Source organism: Cibotium barometz, chromosome 6 (genome assembly GCF_041138505.1).
Source record: "Cibotium barometz isolate CiBa-2024 chromosome 6, ASM4113850v1, whole genome shotgun sequence".
NCBI lineage: Eukaryota > Viridiplantae > Streptophyta > Polypodiopsida > Cyatheales > Cibotiaceae > Cibotium > Cibotium barometz.
The window spans coordinates 45,990,130-46,014,505 of NC_141051.1; the positions used below are offsets into that span (position 1 = coordinate 45,990,130).

Below are 24,376 nucleotides of genomic sequence, written 5' to 3' on the forward strand. Positions count from 1 at the left end.
GGCTACGCTAGCACTACTCCTACTGCTATTGCACTGGCATCCATGTGCACATGGAAGATCAATTCCCAATTTGGGGTGATGAGTACTGAAGCATGCACCAGCATGTGCCTGAGAAAAGTGAAGGATCTCTCTTGATTAGGGTCCAAATTGAAGGGAACATCCAAGTGGAGCAAGCGGTTGAGTGGAAAACAAATATTTGCATACATGCAGATGAACCGGCATTGGTAGCCTATATGCATGAGAAATTCCTACACACCTTTAGGATTGTACATAGGACCTAGTTTGGGAATAACAATAATCTTGTTGGGATCTAGAGAAAGACCATCGATTGAGATAATGTGACCCAGCAAGGCACCATGACCCATAAGGAAGTGGCACTCGAAAGGGGTTAAGGGAAAAGACTAGATACCTTGCACTTTATGAACACCAAAGTGAGTTGAGACATGTGTTTCTCGAGAACCACCACCTCAAGCATGACTTTTTTCCCATTGAAGTTAGAGAAGTCATCCAAAATGATGCGTACGAAATCATTCAAATATTCTTGGAAAATCTTGGTGGAGGTCCTCTGGAAGGAGGCTGGGGCATTGCAGAGACCAAAGGGCATCATCTTGTAGGCATATGTTCCCCACTATGTGACAAATGCAGTCTTGAGTTGATTCTTGTCATCGATCACTACCTAGTTGTAGCCATTGAAGGAATAGAGCACCTGGCCAGCCACATCTTCCAAAACCTACTGTCTTGAGTTGATTCTTGTCATCGATCACTACCTAGTTATAGCCATTGAAGGAATAGAGCACCTGGCCAGCCACATCTTCCAAAACCTACTGTCTTGAGTTGATTCTTCTCATCGATCACTACCAGGTTGTAGCCATTGAACCCATCCATGAAGGAATAGAGCACCTTGCTAGCCACATCTTCCAAAACCTTCTATATGAAGGGCAAGGGAAACCCATCCTTGCTTGTGCACTGATTGAGGGATTTGAAGTCTACACAGATCTTGATCTTGTTGGTCTTCTTTTTTGGAATCACCACTATAGGTTATAGCCACTCGGAGTGCTCAATGGGAACGATGATACATGCCTCTTCCATCTTGTCCATCTCTTTCTTCACTACTTCAGAATATTTTTTATTCATGCGGTAGATGCCCTTCCTAACTGGCTGACTTCCTTCTTGTAGTGGAATTCTATGAGTGCAAATGGCTGGGTCTATCCCTGGAAGATCCTTGTAAGTCCATGTAAACACCTCTTGGTGTTTTTTGAAAAAGTTGATGATTCTCTAAAGAGTGGAAGGGTCCTCCTAGACCCATGTTGCCACTAAGATGGGGCATGCACTACAAGGGATCGGGCTCATACCCGCGTTCCTAGCCGCTAAAATGACTTGTGAAAAAAAGTAGCGGGCTCGTGTATCAGCGCGTGTATCATCGCGGCCAGAGACATGCGTGTAAAATCGGTAATACTATCGATTCACGATTCAATATTACTATCAAAATTTCACACATATATACAAGGGAGTACCTATCTCGAAGTAGCCCATGGCTTTAGTTTACAAAAAACTATATACAACCACATCCTCAATATGGAATGTGATACTATAAGTCTGAGTACTACTCAGACCCAGATGATGACTCGGTGCTCCCTCCATGCTCAGATGAGCTCACATCGGTCGGAATGTCCGATGAGTAGTGCTCACGTCCACCCTCCGCAGAGCAGTGGCGGCAGGTGAATCATCACCAACTTGTGCCTGTTCAAGTAATATATAGTATATAAGTATATATATATGTAATTCAATAAACCAAAATCATTCGTTTAGAGTTTTCAAGTACCTGTCAACCGTATGGTCTCATGGCCATCTCAAACTGTGGGTCCGTAATACGTCCCTCGGCTCTGAAGATGGCCCACGTGTCACGTCTGCTATGCCGGTGAGCATACGCAGTATCGTGGGTTGTGGGCTTCCTCCCCGTACCGATCGTTGTATCATAATCAACACAATTTGTAAGATTAAAAAAATCATAGAATCAATGAATTAAGTAAACAATCAAATAAAGTGGCAAGATACTTACGAACTCTGCCTCCCATGACTCGATGCCGCTAGATCCGAAATGCAAAGATCCAATGGTCTCCGTCTGGATCCGTCATGCCTCCACATGCTGCCTGCTCTTCACGCCACCCTCTGCTCGTTTCTTTGCCTCCTTCCACTCGCGTTTGTGGGTTGTGGTGGCAGGTTTCTCAGCAGGATAGCCACCCGCCGTCGCAGCTACATTTATCCCATGATCGTACGTGAGTTTTTTAAGGTGAGATCTTTTATTACTTAAGATCTCCCTTATTCGCGTCCTTCCCCATACATCCGAGAATGTAGCGTGTGGGAGATTGGGGTACCGACTATGTACAGCCTCTATCACCTCCCCAACTAATTGGCTATTTTGATCTTTAAATTTAATAAAATAATTTCTATACAAGTTTGATACTACCCCACGCATGTACTCCATTACCTCCCTCCCCCTCGCATCCATCACTATCCCGCCCCTATCTGCTGTCACATCATAGCAGATCACTCCCTCCACCTCTCTCATCTCCTCCTCTTCCGAACTTTCTCCTCTAACTCTTCTCCCTCTATCTCCTCTCTCACCGCGTGCCCTACTACCTCCCCCACCTCCCCCACCTCCCCCACCAAAGCACCTGCCGCATACTCCACTCCCACTCTTCCTACTGCTGCGGGTGGAATCACGACTGGGGGATTGTCTACGTGACGGTGGCTGTGAGCCCTGACGTGACGGTGGCTCTGAGGGAGCACGTGATGGTGGCTGTGAGCCCTGACGTGATGGTGCTTGTTGGGAGGGTGTGCGTGAGAAAAAATTTTGAAAACGACCGACCTCCGACAATGTGTCCTTATAAAAGGCCCACTGTCGCCCCTCTCAGAATCGTTCACCCAAAATCGCAACCACAAAAGCAAAAGGACGGAGACAAACCCAAAAAGCAAAGAGAAAATAGCATAAACAAATCTGAGGAAAGAGACAAGGCAAAGGACAAACTGACTCACCTCTGAAAAAGCGAGTCTTCTTTCTTGCTCGGTTTCCTCCCGTGTGTGCTCCTTCTCTACTCCCTCCTTGCACTTAGGTTTCGTTTCTGTTGGAAGAGGCGAAAACGAAAGAGAACAGATATGTTAGTTCAAAATCTTTATTTGGGAAAGGCGGGCTATTTTTAGTTTAAACAGATTGTCGTGTTTATAAACACGTGTATGATAATTTAGCTGCGTTTATACACGCGTTTTGCAAGAATTACCCACGTTAATACACGTGATTTTTAGGAAATAGCCGCGTTAATACACACAATTTTTAGGAAATAGCCGCGTTAATACGCGCGATTTTTATACTTTCATTAAAAACATATTATGATTTTGTGTTTTCTGGTTTGTACATAGGATGTCATCAACCTCCTCAAGCAGTTCTGGGGAAGATGAGATAATGTGGCATCGTAATCGTCGCGATGTGTGGTTGGGACAATGGATCAAATGTATGTGTAATCGATGTCAAGGATGCATTGTACGAGCACGTCGAATTACCTTGAATCACATCTCCATGTATGGAGAATGGAATCAAACAGGTTTAGAGGTGAGTAGATGTAAATTGATGGTATTCAAATGACTCATGGTATCCAAATTAAATTAATAGAGTTGTAATATAAAAACTCTAATTGAAGCAGGATGCAGTACCACACCCTAACATGGTGCCCTACGCGCGACGAGAGCACGCAAAGCGTTGACAAGATGATGCTAGAGCTTCGGGATCTATTGTCAAAGATGAGTGGGAAAGGGATGACAATAGCCCTGCACCCCACGAAGTTGTGGAAGAGGAAGTGTTTGATGATATGGTGCGGAATCTTTTTAAGGATGATATGGTCCAGTGCACTATGTTCAATGCTATATGGTGTGAAGGCAAGCATTTTCAAACACAAAGAATTGATGAAAAGAGGAATACACAAGATTGCGATGTCATTAGTAGCTTTGAGGGAGCTAATGGAAAAATGGATGATTATTGTGGCACAAGCCAAGACATATTTAGGCTTGACTTTCGTCGCTTCTTTGTGTATGTTTTGGATGTCAAATGGCAAATGAACGTGGTGGAAAAAGGGCCTGATGCAACGATAAAACGCCATGCAAGTGGCTATGTAACTATTGACTCTACAAAGTTTTGGCAAACAAAGAAAGATAGGTTCGTATTGCCACAACAATGTGAGCAGGTATGCATTTTTTTACTAATGTGTTTCATGTACATATATATCTAAGCTCGCGTACCCCTTGACTTTTGATATGCTAATTAATTACTGTAGTATGTGTATTTGAGTAAGTTATCTATCTACCAATGGTGCATGACATTAAATGGTGGTATGTCATCCCTATTGCACCACGTTCCAAAGTGATGTATAATACATTCACTGATATGGAGCATATGGAGGATGTAACAAGCCGCAGTGAAGATGATGTCAAACATGCCAATGAAGATGTTGTGATCGATGATCAAGAAATAAGAGATGATCATGATAATGAGGATGAGCGTGCCATTTCTCATGATCATGAGAATGACCCTACCATCATTGAGGATGATGGTGATGTTGATGAGGATGATCAGGACATCGATACCATTATCAATGGAGTACAGAATATCGATAGTGGAATAAATTTAATCGTAGCCTTACAAATTGATCAAATGGATATTGATGTTGATCGTTTGGCAAGAATGACCCTACCATCATTGAGGATGATGGTGATGTTGATGAGGATGATCAGGACATCGATACCATTATCAATGGAGTACAGAATATCGATAGTGGAATAAATTTAATCGTAGCCTTACAAATTGATCAAATGGATATTGATGTTGATCGTTTGGCAAGGATGGATCTTATTGAAGATGAGATCGAACCCTAACCAATCCGTCACTGCATCGTTCTAAATTGATGACATTTCTATTGTATGTGTTGTCTTTTAATTATCATCTCATGATTTATTTTTGAATATATTTCATTGTTGTAAATGCATGTAGTGGGATTGTGTAATGATATATACTGTAATGTACTATGTGTTGTCTTTTAATTATCATCTCATGATTTATTTTTGAATATATTTCATTGTTGTAAATGCATGTAGTGGGATTGTGTAATGATATATACTGTAATGTACTATGAGATGGTTTAAAGAAAATAGTTTTTAATTTTGTAAAGGAATTCAGTTTTTTTACCAACCGTGTATTGATGCGTGTATGGCAGCGTGTATTGATGCGTGTATTATTGCGTGTATATAAATGCACTTATACACGCGCTGATAAACGCAGATATACACACGAATTTAAATGCCAAAATACACGTGCCCGATTCTATTCAAATACATGCGCGACCATACACGCGCTCGTAATTTATCACGTGTATGAAACGCGTGTATGGCAGCATTGTCTTGTAGTGATGGCTCCTCTGATGTGCCCACTTTCAGCTCTCTCACCTCCTCCTGGTAAGTGGTGGGTGGAAGAGGAGCGGTGCAGACTGTTGCTTGATGGAGAGATAAGGGGTCATGGGCTGGGGTGATTTCCAGAGGGAAATCACCAATGTGTTCCTCCATCCAGCCGACGGGTATCTCTTCTATTGGCAAGGCTTCCTCCCTAATAGTCTTGAGGTGCTATGACCGCCTCTCATTGTGGGTGTGTCTAGGAGGGGTTATAGGTGCCTCTCATGACTCTTCTTGAGAGACCTTCTTGCGAGGTTGTCAAGAAAACTTAGGTTCCCCTAGACCTATGACCTCTATCTCTTCTTTTGAGACACTGTTGTTTGTAGAGGAGGAGGCTAGAGTGAGCAAAGATTCTATCCAATCCCATACTGCTGCTTCTTTTGAGAGCTCTTTTTCTTGGGACACCTCTTGAATGGGGTTTGGGTCCAACTCCAATATGTGCACCATATTGCACTAGAACCCCTCATTGAAACTTAACCAATTCCATAAAAGTTATGTCGCCTCTCCCTCTGAGCTAAATGGATCCCAGGCCTCATCCACTCGTAATCCTTGCCATTTCTCCTGCTCTACCTTGTCATTGGGTTCTTTTCTCCTCTCACGAATGGGAATAATGTCATGCAGGGTAGTGCCTCTTGCATTCTCGTAGGGGCCTTTTTACAAGGGCAAGGTCACTATCCCCTCCAGGCTAGGGATATGCAAGTTGTGTCGACCCCAATCATGGATCACCTGATTTGCCCTCAACCAAGGCCTTCTAGTGAGAAAGTTGTAGGCCTCATGAGATGGTGGGAGGTAAAACATCACAAAAATCATTTCACATACTAATCCCTTAAAATTGATTAGAACTTGCCTGACTAGTCCCATGGGCATCACTTCTCTCTCGTCTTCCACTGGAATGACGAAGGGAGATGGCTCGGTAATTCAAAGACCCAAGACTTTCCTAGTAGCTTCAGGCATGATGTTAACACCAAAACTACCATTCACAATGGCCCCTGTAATTTGAGTTCCTCCCACGAAGACTATTACCCTTGGGCTTCGATGATTGGACACTCCTGGGATAGAAAGGCATACCCTTGCTTGTTGCCTCCTAGGCTGTTGCGCCCACTACTACTAAATGTGGCTTCACCCCTAGTTGCCTTCAGATCCAGGACTTAGCCTATCAGTTACTCTCCTACTTCCTGGCTCAAACCACATAATTGAGGAAGGGTGATTTCCACCTTTTCTCTTGCCAGCTTTTCCTCCCAACTTAAATTACTAACCTTGGGTAGACTCCTCATCCGCCTTTGAAGGTGTGGTGGTTGGGGAATGACCAAGGTAGGTGCCACTTCCTTCTTCTGGGTGGTGTTTGAATGAATTCCTCCATGGCCTCCTTATAAGCTTGGTCCAGAATGGATGGGTAGACTGCAGTAGAGGAAGAGGAGTTTGTGACTTTGGGGCTCCTTGGGACGACAGGGTGGTGATCGCCACTATTGGAGTGTCAACCTTGGTAATGCGACTATTTGAGTATCAGCCTTGGGCGATGATATCACTGTGTCCACCATGTTACCCAGTGGGGTTCTAGGACAATCCTGGGTGTAGTGGTCTCTGCTCTCTAGGCAATGGAGGGATGGGGGCAAGCCCTGTGGTATAGTGTATTGAGCTTGCATGTGGCCACTCCCCCCACAACGCTAGCATATAAGAGGCTGGGTAGGGTTTTCAGGAGAGGACATTGATTGACAAACCTTTGGTTAGGCTGAACCCCATACGTGTTGTTAATGGCCAGAGATACTGGAGGAGTTGCCCAAAAACTACCGAGGGTGGGTATTAATAGACTTGGGGTGTTTGTGGAACCAACACGGGTGGGAGGTACAACAGATAGGTTGGGAGAGTGCCTGCTTGATATGGTACTTGCATAGGCAGGGGGGTTGTATGTTAGGGTTACTCCGAGAGATGAGGGGTATTGGTGTTGAAATATACAAGTGAATGGGTGTGTGTGCGGGAACAAGCCCTTAGCACTTGAAGCTATAAAAGAGAGTCTGTAAATGTGTGGGTAGCAGTGAAAAGGGTGAATGGAATCTACTAGGAGAGAATAAAGGGTAGCATGAGAAGATCTAGGATGTGTGGAGATATTCTGAGAAAAGTGAAGAGGTGGAGAGAATCAAGGATGAGGTTTCCCCCCAGATGTAGGGGAGGTGGCACAAATCAAGGAGCAGATCATGGACAAAATTGTATAAATTGAGCTTGTGCTAATGAAGATCTAGTTGGTTATTGTGTCAATCTCTTGTCCACATTGTGCTTCTAATCACCATCTTTAATTGCTCTTTAATCTCCTATGAATCCTCACTTATGCCATTATCAAGTGGTTAATATTTGACCCACCATAGCTCATTTGATTGCATTAGTGATGGTATCCATGTAAATTTTAACTTGGTATCAGAGCCAAATATCCATGCCCATCCTTGCTTTAGCATATCTTAATCCATCATTTAGTGATTTAATCACTATTGCCTTCATTTCACCATAGTTGCTTGTAAACCCCTTTGAAGAAGCAATCAATGCTCTTAAACCCCTTCGCCATTCATCAAGTCCTTTGAGGGGGCTCATCATCAGGTCAGGGCAACCTCCATCTCCAGCTCACGAAGTTTGCATCACGCCCAGGTCGACGCATTTTGAGTTTTCCCCAAAGCTTGTGAAAATCACTTCAAACATCAAATACATGTTGTTGTAACCAAATTAGACCTCAAGAGAGTTCCCGAGGGTTTTCCAATGCTGCAAACATGCCTATGTGGTCAGTTCTTGGTACTCACAAAAAGCAGTTGTGATAAATTTGAGATTAAGCACTAATTATTATTCCTAATCTTGAGTTTATGGTGCTTAAGGTAATGCTAACTCACTTCTAAATCTTTCCCCAAGAGCCCCAAGTTGGATAAGTGCAAATTGATCAATTGAGTGCTCCAAGCACACTAATTTTCTACACAGTGAGTAGAGATACATAAATTAATTGGGTCTAATCTCCATCAATTGGAAGCATTGGTGGTTCATTAGTGCCGTTGGGGACTTGCTACAGCCTTGTGTACCATAAAATCACAAAAGATCCCTCATTCGGAGCCCAATTGAGCTTCATCAAGTCGCTCTATTTTGTGCATTGTGAGCAAAAAATTGATCCAAGTAATTTGGTCATTAATTAGTTAAAAATCTCATCATTTTGGATCATACAGAGTTTAAAAATTATATTTGGGTGTTTATATAACTCTAAAAATCATCATCTTGCACTTTCCCTTTCGTTAATGCCTGCAAATCACACTCAAATTCAAGTTATTCATAGCCACTATTGCATTTGGGAATGTGCATAAGAACTGCATGCTATATGCATTATGTATTGGGCACACATGGGTGATTACATCATTGTAAATATGGGATCCTACAATACCTCCCGCATAGATTTGCATTGCATAATTTAAAAAATGACACAATTTACACAAGATAAACATCAAAAGCACAAAAGATTTGTCAACAATACATTAAAATATGTTGCTCACATGGAGCAAGAGAGCTGAAGGTCAAGTCATGGCCCCAGCCATGAAAGAAGAAGAACATCTCTTTTTATAAGATTCCTCCTTCCAACTTTTGAGATGTTAAGGTGAATGCCTACCACATGGAGTACATGGAACTTATCCTTCACCTTTGTGGGGAAACGGGGGGTGGATGCCCTTATGAACTTGAATGGTAAGTAATGGGACACTATAATTACATCGATTGTTGAAGTATTGTCTTGAAATATGGTATCAATAGAAAAATGATAATAATATTGAAAGAATGAAGCATGAGAAGGGTGAGGAGACACTTAGTTACCACTCCAAACATGCTCCGATTATGACCAAACTTTGCAAGCATGTGGGGGTGGGTCTCCCCCACATGCTTGCAAAGTTTGGTCCCCATCCGAGCATGTTTGGGTACGATGGTATAGGGAAGGCCCAGATTTTCCATGGCCTCTTAAGCACCAAGAGACTTGAAAAATCCCCACTGGGCGCTAATTACCAATTCAAAAATGCTCCAATTTTGACCAAACTCTGCAAACATGTGGGGGTGGGCCCCTCACACATGCTTGTAAAGTTTGGTTCGCATCGGAGCAAGTTTGGGTACGATAGTATGGGGAAGGCTTGGATTTTGCATGGCCTCTTAAGCACCAGGAGACTTGAAAATCCACACTGGTCACTAATTACCAATTAAAACATGCTCTAATTTTGTGACCAAACTTTGCAAGCATGTGGGGGTAGGACCCCCCCACATGTTTGCAAAGTTTGGTCCCTATTGGAGCATGTTTGGGTATGATGGTATGGGGAAGGCCCGGATTTTCCATGGCCTCTTAAGCATCAAGAGACTTGAAAAATCCACACTGGCCACTAATTACCAATCCAAACATGCTCGGATGGGGACCAAACTTTGCAAGCATGTGGGGAGACCCACCCCCACATGCTTGCAAAGTTTGGTCACAATCAGAGCATGTTTGAATTGGTAATAATCAGCCAGTGTGGATTTTTCAAGTCTCTTGGTGCTTAAGAGGCCATGGAAAATCCGGGCCTTCCCCATACCATCGTACCCAAACATGCTCCCATGGGAACGAAACTTTGCAAGCATGTGGGAGGGGCCCATCTTCACGTGTTTGTGCAGAGTTTGGTCATAAAAATCAAAGCATGTTTGGATTGGTAATTAGTGCCCAGTGTGGATTTGCCAGAATGTTCCCAGTGGTAGGATTCCTGCTATGATGAACTCCTCATAGTGCCAAATGAACGGCCTTGCAAGGAAGCGGATGAAAATAGTTGTGATGGGACACTCCTTGTGCTGGTTAATCCAATTGCCGATTAGAACATCCTTCTATGCTTCAAGAAGATTTGTGAGGATCAGGTCTTGCATGGTATGCTTAGTCCTTGTGAAGGAATGCATCTGGAACATCATGAGTTTTCAATGAAGAGGCATGAATAGAGACTGGCACTTGATGAAAAAGGCTAGGCTATGTCTCTCAAAGCCTTAATACTCTCAAGGAAAAGATTTTCTCAAGTGAATATGAACATGGCAGCCACATCATCTTTGAAACTTTTCCTATCATATGGTTTGTAGATAGCATCAACAAACTTTGCCCTTGGTATGGTTGACCTTGGGTGATCTAGGATTGAGAAGTGGTGCTTACTCGTTGGTCGGGAAGGCTTTGCAGACATAGCCGACTCACGAGAATGTGAGGTGGTCAAGCACTGGTGTAGCACCTCCTCATCTCGGTAATGCCCTGAGGACTACCTACTCCTATGTCAGAGTGTGGTATCATGGGCCAGCTGCACTATCCCCACTTATGTTGCCTTCACTAATACTAAGGAATGCATCAAGGACACCACCAAGAACAGAGCGCACTGAACCCGACTAACCATCTTATTGGGTAGTACCTTCCGTCCAGCCGGCCAGCCTATGATTTTTGTCAAGTACAACCAATTTATAGAGCTAGCAAATGGTCATAGGTTCATATCAAATCTGTCAGGCAATGAGAGTATAGTGGGTGAGAGGGTGTATTTATCAGGTGGCCAAAAGCAAGGATAGCAATAGCCAGAGAGAGCGATCTCAAGTAATTTCTACTAAATGAGGCCACAAACACATTGGATGCAGAAGCAGAGCTACCGGTGCAAGAAGCAATGGAGAAGGAAGCTATGGGGAGGATAATCTACTTAAGATTTTGGAGAAAGTAGAGCTTCATCTCCCAAAGGGGTTATGGGTTTCTCTATCGTGGGTCGCCAAGGTGTTAATGGGGAAATGACCTAATAGAGAAACCAAAAAAAAGAAACAAGAAAAAGGAACAAAACACAAAGAAAAAAACAAAGAGAGAAAGAGTCTCCATTGCTGCTTAGTCAAAATCCATGATTCTCAAAATGATACATAAAGGCTCACACAAAAAGTTCCAAGGTAGATGTTGGCCCAAGGTACGTGAAGGGTGCCGGTCTCGACAATGTCCACATCACTCCGTTCACGGATTTGGGCATCGCAATCAGTTCTCCCAGCACGTCAAAGTTGGGTCCCAGCACCATTCAACACACTTGTTTATCTCCTTGGTTTTCGAGAACCCGGATTCGGACGGTTAGAAGTTGAGGATCCGGGACCCCATCAGAGAACAGCCCACATGGACTTGTGCTAGGGAAGTTTCTCTATGTCCACATCACTCCGTGCATGGATTTGGGCATCGCAATCACTTCTCCCAGCGCTTCAAAGTTGGGTCCCGACGAAGATAGTGCAAAATCACCATAACAGAGTTTCGGATCCGAAATGAGTCCGAATCGCATCTGAACACAACAAGAAAGATTCGGGTTGCTTGCCACACATTTTTCCATGCATGATTTGATTTTCATGCCTCTTCAGCGTCGTTTGGGCCACGGTTGGAAATTTCCACCATTTGGCACGCTCGTGCATCTTTTTTGAGAACCCGGATTCAGACGGTTAGAAGTTGAGGATCCGGGATCCCATTAGAGAATGGACCACACAGACTTGTGCTAGGGAAGTTGCAATATGTCCACATCACTCCGTGCATGGATTTGGACATCACAATCAATTCTCCCAGTGCATCAAAGTTGGGTCCCGGCGGTGGCGAAGATAGTGCAAAATCGACATAACAGAGTTTCGGATCCGAAATGAGTCTGAATCCCATCTGAGCACAACAAGAAAGATCCGGGTTGCTTGCCACACATTTGTCCATGCGCAATTCGAATTTCAGGCCTCTTCGGCGCGGTTGGGCCACGGTTAGAAATTTCTGCCATTTGACATGCTCGTGCATCTTTTTCGAGAACCCAGATTCGAATAGTTTGAAGTTGAGGATCCGCGACCTCATCGGAGAACGGCCATACGAACTTGTGCTAGGGAAGTTGCTCTATGTCCACATCACTCAATGCATGGATTTGGACATCACAATCAATTCTCCCAGTGCATCAAAGTTGCGTCTCGGTGAAGCATTAGGACCTCAATGGAGTCTTGTTGGGCCCTTTTATTTGGCAGTTTAAGGGAGTCAAACCTTTTCTCTTAAGAAGAAACGTTTTCTAATTTGAAGCTTCAAAATGGCTACTTTATTCGAATTTGAATTTTGGGGAGAAAATGAAATTTAAAATCTAGCGGATAAAACCATATCATGTAACATATCTATGGAAAGCTCTTGATGCGTAGATCACGGATCTGTAATCTCCGCTCAAATCGGAGCTTGTATGTAGAAGTTATGGAGGTTCGAAAATTATAAAATTGCCCCCCTCCCCTTTTTGGGGGAAAAAGTGCACCCTTTGACCACTCTTACACCTCTCTTAATCACCAATGGTTTTTGCTTACATGGCGAGCTCCTATTTGTCAAAAAGTTAAACGTTTCCATAACCTCATGGCAAATTAAAGGGCCCAAAAAGACTCCATTGAGTTCCTAATGATGCTGCCAAGATCGCTATAACAGAGTTTTGGATCCGAAATGAGTCCGAATCGCATCTGAACACAACAAGAAAGATCCGGGTTGCTTGTCACACATTTGTCCTTGCATGATTCGAATTTCATGCCTCTTTAGACCCGTTTGGACCCCTGTTGGAAATTTCTTCCATTTGGCACGCTCGTGTGCATCTTTTTCGAGAACCAGGATTCGGACAGTTAGAAGTTGAGAATTCGGGACCCCATAAGAGAACGGACCACACGGACATGTGCTAGGGAAGTTTCTATTTGTCCACATCACTCCGTGCATGGATTTGGGCATCGCAATCAGTTCTCCCTGTGCGTCAAAGTTGGGTCCCGGCCAAGATAGTGCAAAATCGACATAACAGAGTTTCGGATCCGAAATGAGTCTGAATCGCATCACATCACTCCGTGCATGGATTTGGGCATCGTAATCACTTCTCCCAGCGCGTCAAAGTTGGGTCTCGCGGCGAAGATAGTGCAAAATCACCATAACAGAGTTTCGGATCCGAAATGAGTCTGAATCGCATCTAAACACAAGAAAGATCCGGGTTGGTTGCCACACATTTTTCCATGCATGATTCGATTTTCATGCCTCTTCGGCGCCATTTGGGCCACGGTTGGAAATTTTTGCCATTTGGCACGCTCGTGCATCTTTTTCGAGAACCTAGATTCGGACAGTTAAAAGTTGAGGATATGGGACCCAATTAGAGAACGGACCACACGGACTTGTGTTAGGAAAGTTTCTCTATGTCCACATCACTCCGTGCATGGATTTGGGCATCATAATCAGTTCTCCCAGCGTGTCAAAGTTGGGTCCCGACGATAGTGCAAAATCGCCATAACAGAGTTTCGGGTCCGAAATGAGTCCGAATCACATCTGAACACAACAAGAAAGATCCGGGTTGCTTGCCACACATTTGTCCATGCATGATTCAAATTCCATGCCTCTTCGGTGCCATTTGGGCCACGGTTGGAAATTTCTGCCATTTGGCACGCTCGTGCATCTTTTTCGAGAACCCGGATTTGGAGAGTTAAAAGTTGAGGATCCGGGACCCCATCAGAGAACGGACCACACGGACTTGTGCTAGGGAAGTTGCTCTAGATTGATGCATTCTAGCTTCACCACATGATAGAGCTAGACCTCAAATTAATTCTAGCTCCGGCATGGTAGAGCTAGACCTCAAAGCATTCTTGCTCTAAAATGTGGTCTAGGTTGAATACAGCTCTACCGCATGGTAGAGCTAGATCAAATGTAATTTTAGCTCCTTGGTTCTCGTCACTCATGGTCTCTTCTTAGAGTAATTGGTTTTGTTGATTTGCATGGTACACAGCTAGATCAATGCATTCTAGCTCTACCACATGGTAGAGCTAGACCTCAAATGCAAATCTAGATCTACCACATGGTAGAGCTAGACCTCAAGGCATTCTAGCTCTTCGATGTGGTCTAGGTTGGATACATCTCTACCACGCTAGATAAAATGCTATTCTAGCTCTACCACATGGTAGAGCTAGACCTCAAATGCAATTCTAGATCCACCACATGGTAGAGCTGGACCTCAAAGCATTCTAGCTCTACGATGTGGTCTAGGTAGAATACAGCTCTACCACGTGGTAGAGCTAGATCAAATGCAATTCTAGCTCCTTGGTTCTTGTCATGTGAAGTAGGTCTCTTCTTGGAGTAATTGGTTTTGTTGATGTGTATGGAACACAGCTAGATCGATGCATTCTTGCTCTACCACATGGTAGAGCTAGACCTCAAAGCTTTCTACCTCTACAATTCTAGCTCCACCACATGGTAGAGCTAGACCTCAAATGCAATTCTATCTCCACCACATGGTAGAGCTAGATCTCAAAGCATTCTATTTCTACAATGTGGTTTAGGTAGAATAGAGCTCTACCACAGTTACATTCAACCTCGGTTACATTCATTGAAGTCTAGCTCTACCACATGGTAGAGCTTGAAGAATGCATTCTAGCTCCACCATATGGTAGAGTTGGACCTCAAAGCATTCTAGCTCTACGATGTGGTCTAGGTAGAATACAGCTCTACCACATGGTAGAGCTAGATCAAATGCAATTCTAGCTCCTTGGTTCTTGCTCTACGACAGGGTAGTGCTAGACCTCAAAGCTTTCTATCTCTACGATTCTAGCTCCACCACATGGTAGAGATAGACCTCAAATGCAATTCTAGATGTAGCTGTATGAAACACAGCTAGATTGATGCATTCTTGCTCTACGACAAGGTAGTGCTAGACCTCAAAGCTTTCTACCTCATCGATCTAGCTGTATGGAACACAGCTAGATCGATGCATTCTTGCTCTACGACAGGGTAGTGCTAGACCTCAAAGCTTTCTACCTCTACGATTCTAGCTCCACCACATGGTAGAGATAGACCTTAAATGCAATTCTAGCTCCACCACATGGTAGAGCTAGACCTCAAAGCATTCTATCTCTGCAATGTGGTTTAGGTAGAATAGAGCTCCACCAGAGATGGTAGAGCTGGACCTCAAATGCATTCTAGCTCCACCACATGGTAGAGCTGGACCTCAAAGCTTTCTAGCTCTATGATTGAAAAGATGCAGGGGGGAAGAGAGCTTGAGCTCTTGCAAGCACACACACACACTCACAAAACCCTAATAGAGAACACACAAGGTGAGAGGCTGAAATCTTCTTCTTCTCTACTCAACACTCAACACACCATATACAAGAATAAGAGTACACACTATATGAAAGGTACTCAACCAAATACATACACGGGTTCTCTATAGTGTGAACCCGACTAAATGAGCTGGCGCTATAACTATGCCAGTCTCTAGAATGGCTGTCACACAGCCTGTCATCCCACTGGCCGCATATCACCCAAGATCTCACCAACCATGCCAGTGGTGTAAGTGTGGGGCCTATCCCCCAGGCGGGTCATCAGTGTCCACCGCCTCACTAGATGAGCTCGATATCTCAACACTCCCCCTCGAGCTCAACTCCATCTCATGTACACCAAGCAAAACCCTGAATCTGCGGAGCTTCTCTGTACCCAATGCTTTGGTGAAGATGTCAGCTACCTGATCCTCTGTGCTGACATAAACAAGGTCAAGATCTCCTGCCAAGACCCTCTCTCTGACGAAGTGGTAGTGGACCTCTATGTGCTTCGTACGAGCATGAAAGACTGGGTTCCTAGCCAACTGTATACTGCTAATGTTGTCACAGAAAATGACAACTTGTCTATCCACTGATAGACCCAAATCTGCAAGTAGCTTTCTCAACCAAGCTACCTCACATGCTGCCATAGCATCTCCTCTGTACTCGGCCTCTATATTGGATAGAGAAACCGTAGGCTGCTTCTTGCTGCTCCAAGTCACAGCAGCACTCCCCAAAGAAAACATAAAGCCACTGGTAGATCTTCTGTCTGAGATACTACCACCCCAATCAGCATCTGTGTACCCATGTACACATATCTCTGTCCCAGTCTCATAGAATAGTCCACAATGCAAAGTAGACTTCACATACCTCAGTATGCATCTCACTGCATCCAAATTCGGTTTTCGTGGAACCTACATAAATTGACTCACCAACCCAACAGCATAGCTCAAATCTGGTCTGGTGATCGTCATGTATATCAAACTTCCTACTATGCTCCTGTACATAGTAGGATCCTCCAAGATCTCTCCTGAATCTGCACTCAACTTGCCATTCTAATCCAATGGCACAGAAATTGGCTTACAGCCTGTCATACCATACTTGGACAACATGTCCAAGCCATACTGTCTCTGTAGTAATCCAATACCATGTGGTGACCTAATCACCTCAATGCCCAAGAAATATCTGAACTCCCCCAGATCCTTCATCTCAAACTTCTGTCTTAGCAAGATCTTTACATCAAAGATCTCTGCATCATGGTCCCCCGTAATGATCAAGTCATCTACATAGATGACAACAAGCACAACCCCTCTATCACCATGTCTCACATACAACGAGAAATCTACATTGGCTACATGAAAGCCAATAGTGACAAGATATTCAGAAATCTTGTCAAACCATGCTCTTGGTGCTTGTTTTAAGCCATACAAGGCTTTCTTCAACCTGCAAACATGCTCGGGGTGACCCACATCCTCATATCTAGGTGGCTGCAACATATACACCTCTTCTTGCAAATCCCCATGCAAGAATGCATTCTTTACATCCATCTGATGTAAAGACCATTGCTTTGACGCAGCCACTGCTATCACAACTCTCACCGTTGCCATCTTGGCAACTGGGCTGAAAGTTTCCTCATAATCAATCCCATATGTCTGCGCATATCCTTTGGCTACCAATCTAGCCTTGTACTTGTTTATGCTCCCATCACTGTTATGTTTAACTTTGTACACCCACTTGCATCCAATGGCTTTCTTGCCTTCAGGCAATTGCACTAAATCCCAATTTTATTTCCATATAGTGCATCCATCTCCTCATCCATAGCTTTCTCCCAACACACATTTCCAACAGCCTCATCAATGCATGTGGGCTCAACAATCTGCACAACCTTTGCCATATATGCATAGTGATGTGCCACATAACCATCATAGGTAAATCTCTGCACAAGATTTTTCACTCTCCCAGATCTTCGCAGCTTTTCATTCATGGCTTCCATAGCCTTCTTTACACTAGGGGTTAGCTGGGATCCCAAGCTCTTTATCAAGGCTCATATCTGAGCCACTAGATTCTCCATCAACATGAGAATGCCCTGCAGAAATGTCAGGCATACCAAGGGGCTCAACTACTTTCTCTTTTCTTTTACATGATGTACTAATCACATTTGCAGGGCTGGTATTATGACGCAGCCTACCACTCCATGGTCTATCAACAGACCCACTCAAAGACTGTGATTGCTGACCTGCATTCTGTGCAACCACACTTCCACTCACATCAGCCCCAACAGCTTCTTTTTCAGCAGCATACCAGTTGCTCATCTCATCAAAGACAACAACCCTGCTTACCCTCAACTCACGTGTAGTAGGGTTATAACACCTGTATCCCTTTTGCTCAAGGGAATATCCAATAAACACACATTTTTCAGCTTTCGGATCCAGCTTAGTTCTCAGCTCATCTGGCACATGCACATATGCAATGCATCCAAAGACTTTTAGATGAGACAAATCTGGTTTTCTGCCAGTAAACCTCTCCTCTAGAGTTACATCATGTATGGCTGCAGTTGGAGTCCTGTTCATAATGTATACTGCTGTAGAAACAGCCTCAGCCCAATAGCAATGCGGCATATTCTTCTCTTCCATCAATGCTCGCGCAATCTCAGCAATGTGCCTGTTTTTCCGTTCAGCAACTCCATTTTGTTGCGGAGTGTATCTACATGTAAACTGTCTCTGAATACCATTCTTCTTCAAAAATTCAGAGAACTCGTTGGAGAAGTACTCTCCCCCTCCATCTGACCTTAGGCACTTTACATATTTCCCTGTTTGCTTTTCAACCAAAACTCTGAAATTCTGAAAGTGAGTGAACACCTCACTCTTCTCCTTCATGAAATATACCCACACTTTCCTTGTGTGGTCATCAATGAAAGTCACATAATACCTGTAGCCTCCCATAGATATGGTCTTCATAGGACCCCATACATCTGAATGCACAACATCTAGTGCATTTCTGCTCACATATCTGTTATGTGGAAACACATGCTTTGTTTGCTTCCCAAATTGGCATGCTTCACATATTTTCTGCATACCTTCCACTTTAAATTTAGGCAGCCCTGTCACAATTCCTTTTCTGTACATAGACTTCAATCTCTGCACATTTACATGGGGTGCGTCTATTTAGCGAGCCAAGAGCAGTGAGCACAGAGCAGTGAGTAGAAATAAAGTCCTTGTGAAAGTGAGCAAGTAGGGGCATGGTATAATGTTAAGCGAGCATGTAATGTTAAAGAGAAGAGTGAAACCATAGTGCAACTCTATAATGAACAGAACAAAGAAGACTAAAAAAGTTTAAAAATGACTATTGCAAATAAAGCATTTTCAAATGAATGGTGCGGATATAAAAAATCACTACAAAACTCATACTACTTGGCTCGCTAAAAAGACGTTGAATTGGTCATTGAGCTACTAATAGAAACAAACTATTGTTTGCAACCACATGGAAACCACAGCGACTAGATAGCATAGAAATCAAGCCATTAAGATGCACACCAATTTTAATAGCCATACCACTGACACAACAATATAATACTCTTTAGAAACCATAACCATAGGATTTAAAAAATTTATAATCCAAATAAAAATTGTCCAACAATCAGCTACATGCTATTGTAAAAAACATTCAGAAGCATAACATCCATCAAAACATTACTTCCAATAGTCCCAAAAAAATGATTGTCTCAATTAAAAAAAGACTATCTCTAATGGCATTCTGATGTAGACATGTGATCCTCATAACTGCAAGAGACACAAAGAAAAGAAAATAAGCTTTATCAATACAAAATTATTCTCTACTAACATATTTATCTTTTCAACATGCATACCTTTGCTGAGTATGGTTCTAATAGGTGATCATAGATCCGCTCATCCTTGTCTAACATTATGACATTGCGATCCATAAATGCTGCCACTAGCCCAAGAGTTCCAGTGCCAGCAAACAAATCCAAAATCGTGTCCCCAGGACGACTGAAGACGGAGACGATGTATTTGCTAAGCCGCTGACCTCTCTGACAACCGCCCCGCCATGGTCTACCCTTTCTCTTCACCAGATCCTCCGATGGCACTCTTGAAAATGCACACAAACCATTAACCATATGCCATAAAGATCACCGAAAATCATTTTAAATTCTATCTTGATTTGAATGCATACATACATGTCAAAGATAAGATCTTGCCCTACATCAAGATCATCACCTAGTGCCAAATCCCTTAGTTGATCCCCATGCATCACAAAGCTTGTAGCAGGAGATGTTGAGCGAACAAAAACAGCCAATATTAGACAAGTGACCTACAAGCAAAGACACATTGGTTGTTCATGCATTTTCACCTTAAATGGGACAAAGAAGATTTGCACAAATGACAGCCCCAACGAGAACAACACCAATACCTGGGTAGTAATCATTTGCCCCATCTTCTTCCCAATAGGTGGAGTACACCTCACAACCTGTCTATGATAAATGCCAAACCCAACGCTCTGTGCAACCTGCTCAATGGTCACTCCTTCTTCCATAGTGTAAAGGCATGTAAAGAAGCCTCGATCCGAGAGACAAGAATCAACAACTTTAAAAGTAGAGTCATACATGCCATCCCCAATCTTATTCCAATATGGAACCTTGTTTGCAACACAACCTCCAATGATGATATTTGAGGGGAAGTCTGCAAATATCAACTCCACACAGTAATCGGACCCTCTACTCTTGACATTCCCTACTGTGCAAATAACATTCATGGCATCAAGCACTTGCTTTCCCAATGAGGATGCATCCTCCATGTTCACAAAAGTAGCTGCAAGGTCCTCAATACTGACATTGAAGGCATAAATGGTTCCTATAGACAGGTTTTTGACATTTAACACACATAGTCTCAAGTCAAAACAATCGGATCACGATAGAGATGAGGTAGGAAGCTCACATACCTGGAGCTTGCAATGTCTTGGTTATGATGTCAGTTGGTTGTATCCCGCCTGCACTACTATTGGATGTCTGTTGTTGACTCTGCTCCCTATTTGCTTCCATTGCTCGATTCACCTCCAATGCACGATTCACTATTTCCCTCCCTAAATTCACTGGCAATGACTTACGAAAAGAAGCCGATGCAATCGATGTTGCATGTGATGTGGATGTGGCCTCATTATGATCAATTTGCTGGCTACGAAGCTCCAATATAGACTTATGTTGGCGATACAGATCAAGCTCCTCCTCAGGCACATGGTTTCTTTCAAGGTCCAACCACCACGGGCAGAAACGAGACTCTATGCTTGACATGGCCTGTTCAATGACAAACATGGGTAAACACAACTCACCCTCAATATGAACATGTTTCTCAATCATGGATTCAAAATGACAAATTCAATCACTTACTCTTCCAAGCTTCAAATCGGCATACATATAAGATTGATTGTCAACACAAAGCCACACACTAGCGAGAGGGGGTAAAATATCCAATTGGTGCTCCTCAATTTCAGAAAGCAACCATCTGCAAGCCAAAGCACAAATGATAAAACAACACACAGAAAGAAGCATGCATGTTTTTTAACAAGGAATATCTGGGTTATGTTGGAGGAAAACCTATAAACGACTCGCCGTGTAGCACTTTGTAGGCCTGGTTGATGGTCAATATCATGGCTAAATTTTATGCCTCCTTCGTGCACTTTGAAAGCCCTTTTGAAGTACTTTCTTCTGCATAGAACAACAAAAGAGGTGAATCGGCTCTCACCTGGCAACCTGACTCGATCGGCATTTTTAATATCATTTTGGATTCTCAAACCCAGCTCCGTGATCTGAAGCCAGTAGGAGTACATGTGCAGCCATTCCCTAACCTTTGTCTTATCATTTGGCATACCCTCAAGTGATCGCACTGCAGCCTGAGAGTTGTCCAATAGCTTGACAATGTGAGCCTTATCTGTGTCTCTGATGCAAGCAGAACCTATCATATTGAGCTTTTCCTCTGTGGCCACATGATTGCTTGACGCGTGCCATGGGAGGGAGAGCACTGCACACCAAAAGGCCTCACCATTGGAGGGATCAGCAATCCTTGCATATTTTGATGTTTTTCCTCTGTAGAGAACTTCTACCTTTCGAGTCACATTCTCCCTAGCAGACTCGGCAAGTGGTCCATTTGTTGATGCCTCATCAATTTTTTGCTCCATCTCATCCTTGAACAAGAGCCAAGTCATAATCTGGATTGGCAAATGAAGCCAACTAGGCCTTCCTCTGGCAGATGCACTCTGCATCTCTCTCTCAACCCATAGCTTGTCCTCATTGTCCAAATGTGCCATGAGAGTTGTTAGGTCGGACTCTCCCAATCTTCTTAGTTGAAATAGACGATCACCAAATGTGGTTGGCACAAATGCATAATCATGCGTCCTACAAAACAAAGAAGAAATATGTTAATATTCTTGAGTACAAACAACTTACTTGACATAGAAGGAGACTCTGATGACAAATTAACTTACTTGTTCAACCTGGACAATGAAAACAAAAGCTCACCCACATCCCTCCGCTCGAACACATAAAATTTACAGAGAACACAACAATGCATGGACAAATCCCCTTGAAACCCTGTAATAAAACACAAAATTAGGAAGGACAAAGAAGCATAAGAAACTATAACATCCCAATGAGAACTCACCTGTAGAAATGCAGTCCATCCAAGCATTGTGTCGATTATTACCATCAAGAATATGCACCATTTTTCGGCTCAAGTACGGACCCCACTCGGGGTCAAGTGCAAGAGTTTCCTCAAATTGTTGATTCACAGTCCTCCAATGCTCATCCCAAGATTCCTCCCTCTCTTGTGTCAATGGTGTCTCCTCCCCTTCCAAGTCCATAATTGATACTGTGAAAGCTCCCATGCTCTCAATGTACCCACCTAGTTTTTTGAAGCTTCGAGTAAGAGATTTATCTGTTGAGGGAGAAACCTTTCGGATTGCCTCCGTCTGGATCATCCTACAGAGAGGAACACGTGGAGGTGGAGACCTAAATTTGACTCCTATCCTATCTAAAAAGGCTTGTGGAGTAGATGTCTCTAGAATCTTCCCAAAAATATCAACCTTATTTTTTTTCTGCTTGCTTCCTTCAGTTTGGGTTGTGACAACTGTTTCTTCTTGATCCTCTAGTGGATGTGTGTTCTCTTCCCCCTCTATCTCTCTCCCAGTATCCTCAGTATTCTCACCTTCATCCTCATTATCACCACCTTGAGTATTCTCACCCTCATTTTGATCACCTTTATTTTCCTCAATTGCCCCCACTACATTTTGTCCATCCTCCTCATTTCTTTCATCACTATGTAGATGCTGCCTATCCATATCCACCTCCAGGTTAGTGTCATCTATGATATGTACCGCATGCTCTGTAGTAGTAGGGTTTGAGGAGGCGGCTTGCTCCAAAGTGCTAGAAAAATCAGCTTGCCTCCTTGTGTGTCTCGATGAGCTCTCACCTGGGCCAACCTGCACACTCTTTTTCCGCTTAGCAAGAGGTAACTCATCCATTTTTGCACAACAAGAACCTTTCAAGCAAGATGCTCTAGTGAAATGACTCGAACTCATTTGAAAACCAGATAGCCATGCAAAAATACAAGAACAAATCTTCAAATAGTATTGTACTCGTATTGTATAATTAATTGATTATTTTAACAGCAAATTCAGTAATACGACACAAACTTAAAGAAAAGGTGGCACATTCACTAAAGAGATTAAATTCAGTACTGCAACACAATCATCAAACAAAGGTGGCACATTCACTATCCAACAAAACGGCCAACTCATTATAACGAACAGAATATCTTTGAGATTATCATATGGAGTGCTTTGGCCCAAATTCCAAGGCATTCAAAGCCGTATTGAATATTTTAAAAAAATCTCCATTGGAAAATATTTACGGAGCCCTTTTCAGGTGTTCAATTCAAGGCATTCAAATTTATTGGAAAATATATAAAGATTCGGTAGCCCAAATCTGAAGGCGTTCAATATTGAGTACTAAGAAACTTTAGAAGTGATATTTCGCAATCCAACACTTTTTTAAGGACAAACTTTTTTCTTTTTGTGCTATTGTTCTTTAGATGCACATGTTTGCTGGTCTCCTCTCTCGACTGTGTGAGCCATTTCTCAACCAAGAAGACATCAAATGTGAGTTTTTTGAGCTTCTTGTATACACAAAGTCTGCATAATATAGACAGTAGTAAGAGAGACACTCTATGCAATGTGTTTGAGACAGCACCATATAGATAGCATGTTCTTACACTACTCTCTCCAAATTTCTGCCGCCGGGGGGATCCAAGGGGGGCCGGCGGGGGAGTTCGGGGGCAGCGCCCCCGAAGCTTGAAACGAACTCAAAATCGTGACGATTTTGTCACTGCTCGGCAGCAAAACATCCTATTATTTTGTGCGCTGAGCGCACAAATTAATTCAAGAAAAATAGCAAGAGGTAACGCCGCACATCTCATACTGTGTGTGGAGTGTGGCAGCAGCAAAACATCCTATTATTTTGTGCGCTGAGCGCACAAATTCATTCAAGAAAAATAGCAAGAAGTAACACCGCACATCTCATACTACTGTGTGTGGAGTGTGGCGGCAGCAAAACATCCTATTATTTTGTGCGCTGAGCGCACAAATTCATTCAGGCAAAATAGCACAAATTCATGGATGATGATACCTTTCTGTGTCTCTTTGTTGGGGAGAAAGATTGGAGTGGGGAGAGGGCCCTGCGCATGAGATCAGCGTTTCTTTGCTGGGGAGACGTATAATGCTTCATGATCGCTTCTCTGCGTGTGTGTTCGAG

The 24,376-nt window shown here is 43.2% G+C and overlaps 2 protein-coding genes across 2 annotated transcripts in view; both read right to left on the bottom strand.

Moving 5' to 3' along the window:
* Positions 1–21,774, bottom strand: part of LOC147637796 (uncharacterized) — an 84,370-nt gene extending 62,596 nt beyond the window's left edge. The window contains exons 1-3 of the mRNA XM_086799050.1: positions 21,167–21,774; positions 20,960–21,074; positions 20,680–20,866 (exon numbers count right to left, since the gene is read on the bottom strand). Coding sequence (XP_086655176.1) covers positions 20,680–20,866; positions 20,960–21,074; positions 21,167–21,774 — 910 coding nt within the window. The remainder of the gene's footprint in view (positions 1–20,679; positions 20,867–20,959; positions 21,075–21,166) is intronic.
* A 275-nt stretch (positions 21,775–22,049) lies between these two features.
* Positions 22,050–23,412, bottom strand: LOC147637797 (uncharacterized). The gene is made up of 2 exons (XM_086799051.1): positions 22,230–23,412; positions 22,050–22,159 (listed from the first exon to the last, which is right to left on the bottom strand). Exons 1-2 carry the CDS (start codon positions 23,143–23,145, stop codon positions 22,050–22,052), a joined length of 1,026 nt encoding a protein of 341 aa, XP_086655177.1. The 5' UTR covers positions 23,146–23,412.
* Positions 23,413–24,376: the final 964 nt, after the last annotated feature.

Bases quoted from the DNA above. Each gene is read 5' to 3' on its own strand.
- LOC147637797 (XM_086799051.1), bottom strand. From the start codon at position 23,145: ATGAGTTCGAGTCATTTCACTAGAGCATCTTGCTTGAAAGGTTCTTGT. The intron at 22,160-22,229 runs GTGAGTTCTCAT...GTTTTATTACAG, and splicing joins GATGGACTGCATTTCTACAG to GGTTTCAAGGGGATTTGTCC.